The sequence below is a fragment of the Petromyzon marinus genome, unplaced genomic scaffold (genome assembly GCF_048934315.1).
Source record: "Petromyzon marinus isolate PM22_M1 ecotype Great Lakes invasive population unplaced genomic scaffold, UKy_Petmar_22M1.pri1.0 PM_Scaffold_419, whole genome shotgun sequence".
In the NCBI taxonomy this organism is placed as follows: Eukaryota; Metazoa; Chordata; class Hyperoartia; order Petromyzontiformes; family Petromyzontidae; genus Petromyzon; species Petromyzon marinus.
The window spans coordinates 7,501-21,061 of NW_027423412.1; the positions used below are offsets into that span (position 1 = coordinate 7,501).

Below are 13,561 nucleotides of genomic sequence, written 5' to 3' on the forward strand. Positions count from 1 at the left end.
GGTGATGGTGGTGATGGTGATGGTGGTGATGGTGGTGATGGTGGTGGTGGTGATGGTGATGATGGTGGTGGTGGTGATGGTGATGGTGGTGATGGTGGTAGTGGTGGTGGTGGTGATGGTGGTGGTGGTGGTGATGGTGGTGATGATGGTGGTTGTGGTGGTGATGGTGGTGATGTTGGTGATGGTGGTGATGGTGGTGGTGATGGTGATGATGGTGGTGGTGGTGATGGTGGTGGTGATGGTGGTGATGGTGGTGGTGGTGATGGTGGTGGTGATGGTAGTTGTGATGGTGGTGGTGATGGTAGTTGTGATGGTAGTGGTGGTGGTGATGGTGATGGTGGTGGTGATGGTGGTGATGTTGGTGATGGTGGTGATGGTGATGGTGGTGATTGTGGTGATGGTGGTGGTGGTGATGGTGGTGTGATGGTGGTGATGGTCGTGATGGTGGTCGTGGTGATGATGGTGGTGATGGTGGCGATGGTGGTGGTGGTGAGGGTGTTGATGGTGATGGTGATGGTGGTGATGGTGGTGGTGATGGTAGTTGTGATGGTGGTGGTGATGGTAGTGGTGATGGTGGTGGTGATGGTGGTGGTGATGGTTGTTATGGTGGTGATGATGATGATGATGGTGGTGATGGTGATGATGATGATGGTGGTCGTGATGGTGGTGATTGTGGTGATGATGGTGGTGATGGTGGTGATGATGGTCGTGATGGTGATGGTGGTGATTGTTGTGATGGTGGTGGTGATGGTGGTGGTAATGGTGGTGATGATGGTGGTGGTGATGGTGGTTATGGTGGTGATGATGGTGGTGATGGTGATGCTGGTGATGGTGGTGATGGTGGTGGTGATGGTGGTGAGGGTGATGATGGTGGTGATGGTGGTGATGGTGGTGGTGATGGAGGTGATGGTCGTGATGGTAGTCATGGTGGCGATGGTGATGGTGGTGGTGATGATGGTCGTGATGGTGGTGATGGTGGTGATGGTGGTGGTGATGGTGATGGTGGTGGTGGTGGTGATGGTGGTTATGGTGGTGATGATGGTGATGGTGGTGGTGATGGTGGTGAGGGTGATGATGTTGGTGATGGTGGTGATGATGGTGGTGATGGTGGTGGAGATGGTGATGGTGGTGATGGTGATGATGGTGATGATGTTGATGATGATGGTGATGATGGTGATGGTGGTGATGGTGGTGATGATGGTGATGGTGGTGATGATGGTGGTGATGATGGTGGTGTTGGTGATGGTGGTGATGGTGGTGATGGTGGTGATGATGGTGATGGTGGTGATGGTGGTGGTGGTGATGATGGTGGTGATTATGGTGATGGTGGTGGTGGTGATGATGGTGATGATGTTGATGATGATGGTGATGATGGTGATGGTGGTGATGATGGTGATGGTGGTGATGATGGTGATGGTGGTGATGATGGTGATGGTGGTGATGGTGGTGTTGGTGATGGTGGTGATGATGGTGGTGGTGGTGATGATGGTGGTGATGATGGTGATGGTGGTGATGATGGTGATGGTGGTGATGATGGTGGTGATGATGGTGGTGTTGGTGATGGTGGTGATGGTGGTGGTGGTGATGTCTCTAAGTGTAATTGTCAAGGTGCAAGTTCAATGCGCTGCTAGATGAAGATCAGCCAGCATCACCACCATCAACACGACCATCACCATCACCTACCTGCATCCAACACACCATCAATAAAACAGATGACATCACCATCACCTCCATCAGCATGGTTTATCCACTGCTGCATGGGGATCAATGTGGTGATGGTGGTGATGGTGGTGATGGTGATGGTGGTGATGGTGGTGATGGTGGTGATGGTGATGGTGGTGATGGCGGTGATGGTGATGGTGGTGATGGCGGTGATGGTGATGGCGGTGGTGATGATGGTGGTGATAGTGGTGGTGATGGTGGTGGTGATGGTGGTAATGGTAGTGGTGATGGTGGTGATGGTGATGGTGGTGATGGTGATGGTGGTGATGGTGGTGGTGGTGATGGTGGTGATGGTGGTGACGGTGGTGATGGTGGTGGAGGTGGTGATGGTGGTGGTGGTGATGGTGGTGGTGGTGATGATGATGGTGATAGTGGTGACGATGATGATGATGTTAATGATGATGAGCCAATCACAGGTCAGGATTCAAACCCCGCCCACCAAAGAATCCAGGAGCCAATCAAAGATCAGGATTCAAACCCCACCCACAAACAATGCCAGGAGCCAATCACAGCGCAGGATTCATCCCTCCACCCCTCCCCCTGACACACCGACAAGGCCAGAAGCCAATCACAGCTTAGGATTCACCCCCCACCCCAACACACCAACAAGGCCAGCAGCCAATCACAGCTCAGGATTCTACACAACCCCGTGTCTCTCTCTCTCCCCGTGTCTCTCTCTCTCCCCATGTCTCTCTCTCCCCCGTGTCTCTCTCTCTCCCCGTGTCTCTATCTCTCCGTGTCTCTCTCTCCCCCCGTGTCTCTCTCTCTCCCCGTGTCTCTCTCTCCCCGTGTCTCTCTCTCCCCGTGTCTCTCTCTCCCCGTGTCTCTCTCTCCCCGTGTCTCTCTCTCTCCCCGTGTCTCTCTCTCTCTCCCCGTGTCTCTCTCTCCCCCCGTGTCTCTCTCTCCCCCCGTGTCTCTCTCTCCCCCCGTGTCTCTCTCTCTCCCCGTGTCTCTCTCTCCCCGTGTCTCTCTCTCCCCGTGTGTCTCTCTCCCCGTGTGTCTCTCTCCCCGTGTCTCACTCTCCCCGTGTCTCTCCCCGTGTCTCTCTCTCCCCATGTCTCTCTCTCTCCCCGTGTATCTCTCCCCGTGTCTCTCTCTCTCCCCGTGTCTCTCTCCCCCCGTGTCTCTCTCCCCGTGTCTCTCTCTCCCCGTGTCTCTCCCCGTGTCTCTCTCTCCCCATGTCTCTCTCTCTCCCCGTGTATCTCTCCCCGTGTCTCTCTCTCTCCCCGTGTCTCTCTCCCCCCGTGTCTCTCTCCCCGTGTCTCTCTCTCTCCCCCGTGCCTCTCTCTCTCCCCGTGTCTCTCTCTCCCCGTGTCTCTCTCTCTCCCCGTGTCTCTCTCTCTCCCCGTGTCTCTCTCTCTCCCCGTGTCTCTCTCTCTCCCCGTGTCTCTCTCTCCCCCCGTGTCTCTCTCTCCCCGTGTCTCTCTCTCCCCGTGTCTCTCTCTCCCCGTGTCTCTCTCTCTCCCACCCTGTCTCTCTCTCTCTCTCTCTCCACGTGTCTCTCTCCCCCGTGTCTCTCTCTCTCCCCGTGTCTCTCTCTCCCCCCGTGTCTCTCTCTCTCCCCGTGTCTCTCTCTCCCCCCGTGTCTCTCTCTCCCCGTGTCTCTCTCTCCCCGTGTCTCTCTCTCTCCCCGTGTCTCTCTCTCCCCGTGTCTCTCTCTCCCCGTGTCTCTCCCTCCCCGTGTCTCTCTCTCCCCGTGTCTCTCTCTCTCCCACCCTGTCTCTCTCTCTCTCCACGTGTCTCTCTCCCCCGTGTCTCTCTCTCTCCCCGTGTCTCTCTCTCCCCCCGTGTCTCTCTCTCTCCCCGTGTCTCTCTCTCCCCCCGTGTCTCTCTCTCCCCGTGTCTCTCTCTCCCCGTGTCTCTCTCTCTCCCCGTGTCTCTCTCTCCCCGTGTCTCTCTCTCCCCGTGTCTCTCTCTCTCCCCGTGTCTCTCTCTCCCCCCGTGTCTCTCTCTCCCCCCGTGTCTCTCTCTCTCCCCGTGTCTCTCTCTCCCCCCGTGTCTCTCTCTCCCCGTGTCTCTCTCTCTCCCCGTGTCTCTCTCTCCGTGTCTCTCTCCCCCCGTGTCTCTCTCTCCCCGTGTCTCTCTCTCCCCGTGTCTCTCTCTCTCCCCGTGTCTCTCTCTCTCCCCGTGTCTCTCTCCCCCCGTGTCTCTCTCCCCGTGTCTCTCTCTCTCCCCGTGTCTCTCTCTCTCCCCGTGTTTCTCTCTCTCCCCGTGTCTCTCTCTCTCCCCGTGTCTCTCTCTCTCCCCGTGTCTCTCTCTCTCCCCGTGTCTCTCTCTCCCCGTGTCTCTCTCTCTCCCCGTGTCTCTCTCTCTCCCCGTGTCTCTCTCTCTCCCCGTGTCTCTCTCTCCCCGTGTCTCTCTCTCTCCCCGTGTCTCTCTCCCCCCGTGTCTCTCTCCCCGTGTCTCTCTCTCTCCCCGTGTCTCTCTCTCCCCGTGTCTCTCTCTCCCCGTGTCTCTCTCCCCCCGTGTCTCTCTCCCCCCGTGTCTCTCTCCCCGTGCCTCTCCCCATGTCTCTCTCTCCCCGTGTCTCTCTCTCCCCGTGTCTCTCTCTCCCCGTGTCTCTCTCCCCGTGTCTGTCTCCCCGTGTCTCTCTCTCCCCGTGTCTCTCTCTCTCCCCGTGTCTCTCTCTCCCCGCGTCTCTCTCCCCGCGTCTCTCTCTCTCCATGTCTCTCTCTCTCTCTCCCCGTGTCTCTCTCTCTCCCCGTGTCTCTCTCTCTCCCCGTGTCTCTCTCCCCCCGTGTCTCTCTCTCCCCGTGTCTTTCTCTCTCCCCGTGCTTCTCTCTCTCTCCCCGTGTCTCTCTCTCCCCGTGTCTCTCTCTCCCCCCGTGTCTCTCTCTCCCCCCGTGTCTCTCTCTCTCTCTCCCCGTGTCTCTCTCTCTCCCCCCGTGTCTCTCTCTCCCCCCGTCTCTCTCCCTCCCCCCGTGTCTCTCTCTCCCCCCGTGTCTCTCTCTCCCCCCGTGTCTCTCTCTCTCCCCGTGTCTCTCTCCCCGTGTCTCTCTCTCTAAACCCGTGTCTCTCTCTCCCCGTGTCTCTCTCTCTCTGTCTCCCCGTGTCTCTCTCCCCGTGTCTCCCCGTGTCTCTCTCCCCGTGTCTCTCTCCCCGTGTCTCTATCCCCGTGTCTCTCTTTCCCCGTGTCTCTCTTTCCCCGTGTCTCTCTCTCCCCGTGTCTCTCTCCCCGTGTCTCTCCCCCCGTCTCTCTCCCTCCCCCCGTGTCTCTCTCTCCCCCCGTGTCTCTCTCTCCCCCCGTGTCTCTCTCTCCCCCCGTATCTCTCTCTCCCCGTGTCTCTCTCTCCCCCCGTCTCTCTCTCTCCCCGTGTCTCTCTCTCTCCCCGTGTCTCTCTCTCCCCGTGTCTCTCTCTCCGTGTCTCCCCGTGTCTCCCCGTGTCTCCCCGTGTCTCACGGTTTGAAGGTTGTGTGTCCGAAGTGTCTCTTGAGAGCTGAGAGATGTTTCACTTCAGGTGGAGGGCATTGTCCATCTGTGACCAGAGTGGAGAGGCATGGCACAGAGATCACTCACCAACTCACTCACCCACTCACCACTCACTCACCCACTCACTCACCAACTCACCCACTCACTCACCCACTCACTCACCCACTCACTCACCAACTCACTCACTCACCCGCTCACTCACTCACTCACCCACCCTCACTCACCCACTCACTCACCCACTCACCCACTCACTCACCCACTCACTCACCCACTCACCCACTCACTCACCCACTCACTCACCCACCCACTCACTCACTCACCCACTCACTCACTCACCCACTCACCCACCCACTCACTCACCTACTCACTCACCCGCTCACTCACCCACTCACCAACTCACTCACCCACTCACCACTCACTCACCCACTCACTCACCAACTCACCCACTCACTCACCCACTCACTCACCCACTCACTCACCCACTCACTCAACACTCACTCACCCACCCACTCACCCACTCACTCACCCACTCACTCACTCACTCACCCACTCACTCACCCACTCACTCACCCACCCACTCACCCACCCACTCACCCACCCACTCACCCACTCACTCACCCACTCACTCACCCACTCAATCACCCATTCACTCACCCACCCACCCACTCACTCACCCGCTCACTCACTCACCCACTCACTCACTCACTCACCCACTCACTCACCCGCTCACTCACCCACCCATTCACTTACCCGTTCACTCACCCACTCACCCACTCACTCACCCACTCACCCACCCACTCACTCACTCACTCACCAACTCACCCACTCACTCACCCACCCACTCACTCACCCACTCACTCACCCACTCACTCACCCACTCAATCACCCACTCACCCACCCACTCACTCACCCGCTCACTCACTCACCCACTCACTCACTCACCCACTCACTCACCCGCTAACTCACCCACCCACTCACTCACCCGTTCTCACCCACTCACCCACTCACTCACCCACTCACCCACCCACTCACTCACTCACCAACTCACCCACCCACTCACTCACCCGCTCACTCACTCACCCACTCACTCACTCACTTCACCCACTTAATAACTCACTCACGCACTCACCCACCCACTCACCCAACCACCCACCCACTCACCCACTCACCCACTACCAATCGCCACTAAAGCGACGGTGCCAGGCTAGGTGCACCTTGAAGCCACGTGGAGTGTCAAAGTGCCCGCTGACAGGAGGTCACGTGACAGACCCAGCAGGTGTAACCCCCTCGCCCGTACCGCATCAACTTGCTGCATTTTATCCGCCCGGAGCTCCGCTCGTTGTTGTGAGCGTCGCCCCTTTGCCCCCCACCGTTGCCGAAGGGCGACTGCCTCCAACTGCCCAGTAGCGCCGAGCGCACCTAGCCTGGCACTGCAACAGTAGCAGCGTCCTGCACGAGCCTCCTCCGCATGAAGGTCCTTAATGATCGTGAGCAGGGGGTCGGGGACTCCGAAAGCACGAAGAACGACCCAGAGCCCCAGGGCCTACCGATGGTATCACAGGCCTTGGACCAGGTCAATAAAGCGGAGATGTAGGTCTTGCTGGAATTCCCTACACCTCTGCTGTAGCAGACGGACACAAAATATGGCATCCGTGCAGGACCGCCCTTTCCTGAAACCGCACTGGGGCTCCGCAAGCCTCTCCTCAGCGTGCCTGGCAAGGCGATGCTGAATAATCCTTGCCAGGACCTTTCCCGGACTCACACTGAGGAGTGAAATGCCCCTGTAGTTGTTACAGTCTGTGCGGTCCCCCTTCTTAAAGAGGGGGACCACCAGGGCATCCTTCCAATCCTGCGGAACCCGTCCAGTGGTCCAGACTCTTGTTATGAGGTCATATAGGGCAGTCTGTGCACAAACGCCACCCTCCCTCAGCATTTCGCTTGGGAGATCATCTCTGCCCGCTGCCTTTCCTGGTCTCAGACTCTGGATCGCCTTCAGTACTTCCTCAACAGATGGCACCTCAGCCAGCCACTCACAGGGGGTGACTTCCTCCTCCAATATTTGAGGCACCGCAGCCTCAGCAGGGTCATCCCCACTTTGTGCCACGATGTTTTCCTGGCTGAGGGATTTCCCCTCCCCACAGGACCTCACAGAAATGCTCAGAAAATCCGCGAACCTGTTCCTGGGGGTCGGTGATAGGTGTGGTGCTGCAGGTTACTCTTTTGATGGAGTTAAATAGAGATTTATGATCGCGGGCCACTGAGACAGACTCCATCTCCTCAGCAACCCGCGACCACCACCCATCCTTGCAGCGCCTCACGGCTCTCCGAACCTCCGAGCGAAGGCTGCGGTAAGCCTCCTCATTCTCTGACGTGGGATTCTGTAGCCGATGACAGTGGGCCTGTCGCTTTTTCTCAACCATCTTGAACACCTCCTCTGTCAGCCAGGGTCTCTGGGGAGGTCTGGACCACGTACCCAAAGCAGCCATTGCAGCTGCATGAGTGACAGTCCTAAACCTCGCCCATTTACCCTCGACATCAGGAGGAGTGGGGGACAATGCCAATCCCAGCCGCAAGCGATGATGAAATTCTCGCTTGCAACTTTCATCAGCTGAGACCAGGCCACTTTAGGTTGGAATGAGATCCTGGGTGTACACCCACCACCGGAGTGGAAGAATGGCAGGCGCATCTTACAGATGACTAGTCGATGGTCAGTGGGCTGATCAGCTCCACGGTAGGTCCTGGTGTCAAGGACATGGGCTCGCATCCGCTGGTCCGTCACTATGTAGTCCAGCAGATGTTCTTGCTTGGACCCGGCATGCATCCATGATGTTGTGTGGATGCGCCGATGCCGGAACAGCGTGTTGGCAATTACAAGCCCATGGGCTGCACAGAAGTCTAGCAGCCTCCTACCGTTGTTATTGAGCTGATCTGGCCCATGCCCTCCAATCACTCCAGACCAGGTGCCAGCATCATGACCAGCTCGGGCATTGAAGTCGCCCAACATGATGACTCTATCCCGAGGGGCCACTTTAGCCAGCACCTGTGACAGGAGGTCATAGAAGGCATCTGACTCATCAGCCTTGCCTGCATCCCTCCACGGATGTTCGTCTTCGGTGGGGGCATAAGTAACCACGACCACCACTCCTCGCCTCCGGTTGATGGGAAGGCGAGCCCAAAGTAGCCTGGGGCTTACAGCTTCCCACACCTCACCGCCACGCTCCCACGCCCCCTTCATTCTTTTGTTCAGAAGAAGAGCCACACCCTGTTGCTTGGCAGTCTGCTGCCCCGAGTAGAGGACTGTCCACCCCTCATGGTGGCAGGAGCCAGAGCCGGTCCACCGGACCTCCTGAATGCCGCAGAGATCCAGGCGGTACCGGTCCAGCTCCCGACAGAGGAGTGGCAGCCTCTCCTCCGCAGTGAGCGTTCGAACATTCCACGTGGCCACCCGTAGTGGCTTTTCGTTGTTTCTGGAGGAGCCCCGAGGGTAGAGATTCAATCTCCTGGCTCCGCCAATTGGGGTTTGGCCAGGAGACGTCATAGACGCCTGTCCCCCCCCGGGGCCTCCGGCACAAGCTTGGTTAAGATTTTTAAAATGGCATTGTTCACATCCACCACAGCATTGCCGTCCGGCACCCATCCACCCATTCACTCACCCACCCACTCACCCACCCACTCACCCACCCACTCACCCAGCCACCCACCCACCCACTCACCCACGCACTCACCCACCCACCCACTCACCCACTCACTCACCCACCCACCCACTCACCCACTCACTCACTCACCCACCCACTCACTCACTCACCCACCCACTCACTCACCCACTCACTCACCCATTCACTCACCCACCCACTCACTCACCCACCCACCCACTCACCCACTCACCCACTCACTCACTCACCCACCCATTCACTCACCCACCCACTCACTCACCCACTCACTCACCCACCCACTCACCCACTCACTCACCCACCCACTCACCCACTCACTCACTCACCCACTCACTCACCCACTCACTCACCCACCCACCCACTCACTCACCCACTCACTCACCCACCCACTCACCCCCCCACCCATCAACCCACCCACCCACTCACCCACCCACCCACTAACCCACCCACCTCACCCACCCACCTTCCTCCAGAATCCTATACTCCGGCTCCTCCTGCGATCCACTCCACGAATCCGCCGCTCCCCCGGCCCCGGCTCCTCCCCCGGCTCCTCCCCCTCCCCCGGCCCCTCCCCCGGCCCCTCCCCCTGCCCCTCCCCCGGCCTTCTTCTTTCTCTTAGCCCCGCCCCCTCCAGCCCCGGCCGCCGGCGCCGCGAACCCGACGAGCCCGGGGTCGCCCGCAAAACCCGGGTCGAAGTTCCGCCCCAAGTCCGGATCCCAGAACTCCAGCTCCACCCTGGGGTCCGCCACCACCACCACCTGTTGTTGTTGTTGTTGTTGGTGGTGGCTGTGGTGGTGGCTGTGGTGGCTGTGGTGGTGGTGGTGGTTCCCGCGGGTGTCGGCAAACTCCGGCTTCGGATCCAGGTGGAGGAACGTGGACTCGGGATCCTTCGCCCGCGGCCCGTCCAGGCCGCCTCCGCCGCCGAGCTCCGGGTGCCGGCCCGGCTGGGCTCCGGCCTCCGGGGCTTCCACCTTGAAGCCGTGCGGGGCGACCGGCACGTGCAGCTCGGCTCCCATTGGCTGCTGCTGCCGCCGCTGCCGCTGCTGGTGGTGGTGGAGGTGGAGGTCGGCGTGGCGGGCTCCCATTGGCTGCTGCTGCTGGAGGTCGGCGTGGTGGGCTCCCATTGGCTGCTGCTGCTGCTGGAGGTCGGCGTGGTGGGCTCCCATTGGCTGCTGCTGCTGCTGCTGCTGCTGCTGGAGGTCGGCGTGGTGGGCTCCCATTGGCTGCTGCTGCTGCTGCTGCTGCTGGAGGTCGGCGTGGTGGGCTCCCATTGGCTGCTGCTGCTGCTGCTGCTGCTGCTGGAGGTCGGCGTGGTGGGCTCCCATTGGCTGCTGCTGCTGCTGGAGGTCGGCGTGGTGGGCTCCCATTGGCTGCTGCTGCTGGAGGTCGGCGTGGTGGGCTCCCATTGGCTGCTGCTGCTGCTGCTGGTGGTGGAGGTCGGCGTGGTGGGCTCCCATTGGCTGCTGCTGCTGCTGCTGGAGGTCGGCGTGGTGGGCTCCCATTGGCTGCTGCTGCTGGAGGTCGGCGTGGTGGGCTCCCATTGGCTGCTGCTGCTGCTGCTGCTGGAGGTCGGCGTGGTGGGCTCCCATTGGCTGCTGCTGCTGCTGCTGCTGCTGGAGGTCGGCGTGGTGGGCTCCCATTGGCTGCTGCTGCTGCTGCTGCTGCTGGAGGTCGGCGTGGTGGGCTCCCATTGGCTGCTGCTGCTGCTGGAGGTCGGCGTGGTGGGCTCCCATTGGCTGCTGCTGCTGCTGCTGCGCTGCTGGAGGTCGGCGTGGTGGGCTCCCATTGGCTGCTGCTGCTGCTGCATCGTGACGTGGTGGGCTCCCATTGGCTGCTGCTGGAGGTCGGCGTGGTGGGCTCCCATTGGCTGCTGCTGCTGCTGCTGCTGCATCTCGACGTGGTGGGCTCCCATTGGCTGCTGCTGCTGCTGCTGGTGGTGGAGTTCGGCATGGTGGGCTCCCATTGGCTGCTGCTGCTGATGGAGTTCGGCGTGGTGGGCTCCCATTGGCTGCTGCTGCTGCAGCATCTCGGCGTGGTGGGCACTGATTGGCTGCTGCTGCATCTCGGCGTGGTGTGCAGAGGCCGCTCTGATTGGCTGCTGCTGCTGGTGGTGGTAGGGGTGGATCGAGGCGAGCGTCGCGATTGGCTGCTGCTGCTGCTGATGGATCGAGGCGAGCGTCGCGATTGGCTGCTGCTGCTGATGGATCGAGGCGAGCGTCGCGATTGGCTGCTGCTGCTGCTGCATCGAGGCGAGCGTCGCGATTGGCTGCTGCTGCTGCGGGTGGATCAAGGCGAGCGTCGCGATTGGCTGCTGCAGGTGGTGGTGGGAGGGGAGCGACGTGATTGGCTGCTGATGGTGGTGGTGGTGGGAGGGGAGCGGCGTGATTGGCTGTTGGACTCCCTGGAGGGGGTAGGGCTGTGGGTAGGGGGCGTGGCCGTGTGGAGGGAGAGGGTGGGGGAGAGATTATCATTACGTTGGTGATGGTGGTGATGGTGGTGGGTGATGGTGATAGTGGTGGTGATGGTGGTGATGGTGGTGGTGGTGGTGATGGTGGTGATGGTGGTGGTGATGGTGGTGGTGGTGGTGATGGTGGTGATGGTGGTGGTGGTGGTGATGGTGGTGATGGTGGTGATGGTGGTGGTGATGGTGGTGGTGATGGTGGTGGTGGTGGTGGTGGTGATGGTGGTGATGGTGGTGGTGATGGTGGTGGTGATGGTGGTGGTGGTGGTGGTGGTGATGGTGGTGGTGATGGTGGTGATGGTGGTGGTAGTGGTGATGGTGGTGGTGGTGATGGTGGTGATGGTGGTGGTGATGGTGGTGGTAGTGGTGATGGTGGTGGTGGTGATGGTGGTGATGATGGTGATGGTGGTGGTGATGGTGGTGGTGATGGTGGTGGTGATGGTGGTGGTGGTGGTGATGGTGGTGATGGTGGTGGTGGTGGTGATGGGGTGGTGATGGTGGTGGTGGTGATGGGGTGGTTGATGGGGTGGTGATGGTGGTGGTGATGGTGGTGGTGGTGATGGTGGTGATGGTGGTGGTGATGGCGGTGGTGGTGATGGTGGTGGTGATGGTGGTGGTGGTGATGGGGGTGGTGATGGGGGTGGTGATGGTGGTGGTGATGGTGGTGGTGGTGGTGATGGTGGTGATGGTGGTGGTGATGGCGGTGGTGGTGATGGTGGTGGTGATGGGGGTGGTGATGGGGGTGGTGATGGTGGTGGTGATGGTGGTGGTGATGGTGGTGGTGATGGTGGTGGTGGTGATGGTGGTGATGGTGGCGGTGATGGTGATGGTGTGATGGTGGTGGTGATGGCGGTGGTGGTGATGGTGGTGGTGATGGTGGTGGTGGTGATGGGGGTGGTGATGGGGGTGGTGATGGTGGTGGTGATGGTGGTGATGGTGATGGTGGTGGTGATGGTGGTGATGATGGTGGTGGTGATGGTGGTGATGGTGGTGATGGTGGTGATGTTGATGGTGGTGATGGTGGTGGTGATGGTGGTGGTGGTGATGGGGGTGGATGGGGGTGGTGATGGGGTGATGGTTGGTGGATGGTGGTGATGGGTGTGGTGGTGGTGGGAGGGGGGGGTGGTGATGGTGGTGGTGGATGGTGGTGGTGGTGATGGCGGTGGTGGTGATGGTGATGGTGGGTGGTGATGGTGGTGGTGGGTGTGATGGTGGTGGTGATGGTGGTGGTAGTGGTGATGGTGGTGGTGGTGATGGTGGTGATGATGGTGATGGTGGTGGTGATGGTGGTGGTGATGGTGGTGGTGATGGTGGTGGTGGTGGTGATGGTGGTGATGGTGGTGGTGATGGTGGTGGTGATGGTGGTGGTGGTGATGGGGGTGGTGTGGGGGTGGTGATGGTGGTGGTGATGGTGGTGGTGGTGATGGTGGTGATGGTGGTGGTGATGGCGGTGGTGGTGATGGTGGTGGTGATGGTGGTGGTGGTGATGGGGGTGGTGATGGGGGTGGTGATGGTGGTGGTGGTGATGGTGGTGATGGTGGTGGTGATGGCGGTGGTGGTGATGGTGGTGGTGATGGTGGTGGTGATGGGGGTGGTGATGGGGGTGGTGATGGTGGTGGTGAGGTGGTGGTGATGGTGGTGGTGATGGTGGTGGTGGTGATGGTGGTGATGGTGGCGGTGATGGTGATGGTGGTGATGGTGGTGGTGATGGCGGTGGTGGTGATGGTGGTGGTGATGGTGGTGGTGGTGATGGGGGTGGTGATGGGGGTGGTGATGGTGGTGGTGATGGTGGTGGATGGTGATGGTGGTGGTGATGGTGGTGATGATGGTGGTGGTGATGGTGTGATGGTGGTGATGGTGGTGATGGTGATGGTGGTGATGGTGGTGGTGATGGTGGTGGTGGTGATGGGGGTGGTGTGGGGTGGTGATGGGGGTGATGGTGGAGATGGTGGTGATGGTGGTGATGGTGGTGGTGAGGGGTGGTGGTGATGGTGGTGGTGATGGTGGTGGTGGTGATGGCGGTGGTGGTGATGGTGGTGGTGATGGTGGTGGTGGTGATGGGGTGGTGATGGGGGTGGTGATGGGGGTGGTGATGGTGGTGGTGATGGTGGTGATGGTGGTGATGGTGGTGGTGATGGGGGTGGTGATGGTGGTGGTGATGGTGGTGATGGTGGTGATGGTGGTGGTGATGGGGGTGGTGGTGATGGTGGTGATGGGGGTGGTGATGGGGGTGATGGTGGAGATGGTGGTGGTGGTGGAGATGGTGGTGGGTGGTGG

The 13,561-nt window shown here is 60.0% G+C and overlaps 1 protein-coding gene across 1 annotated transcript; it reads right to left on the minus strand.

Annotated features, from left to right (window-relative positions):
- Positions 1–1,461: 1,461 nt before the first annotated feature.
- Positions 1,462–11,068, minus strand: LOC142923324 (uncharacterized). Its single transcript, XM_076064392.1, has 4 exons — positions 10,637–11,068; positions 9,287–10,574; positions 5,123–5,198; positions 1,462–1,683 (listed from the first exon to the last, which is right to left on the minus strand). The coding sequence occupies exons 1-4, from the start codon at positions 11,066–11,068 to the stop codon at positions 1,680–1,682; spliced, it is 1,800 nt and encodes a 599-aa protein (XP_075920507.1). The 3' UTR covers positions 1,462–1,679.
- Positions 11,069–13,561: the final 2,493 nt, after the last annotated feature.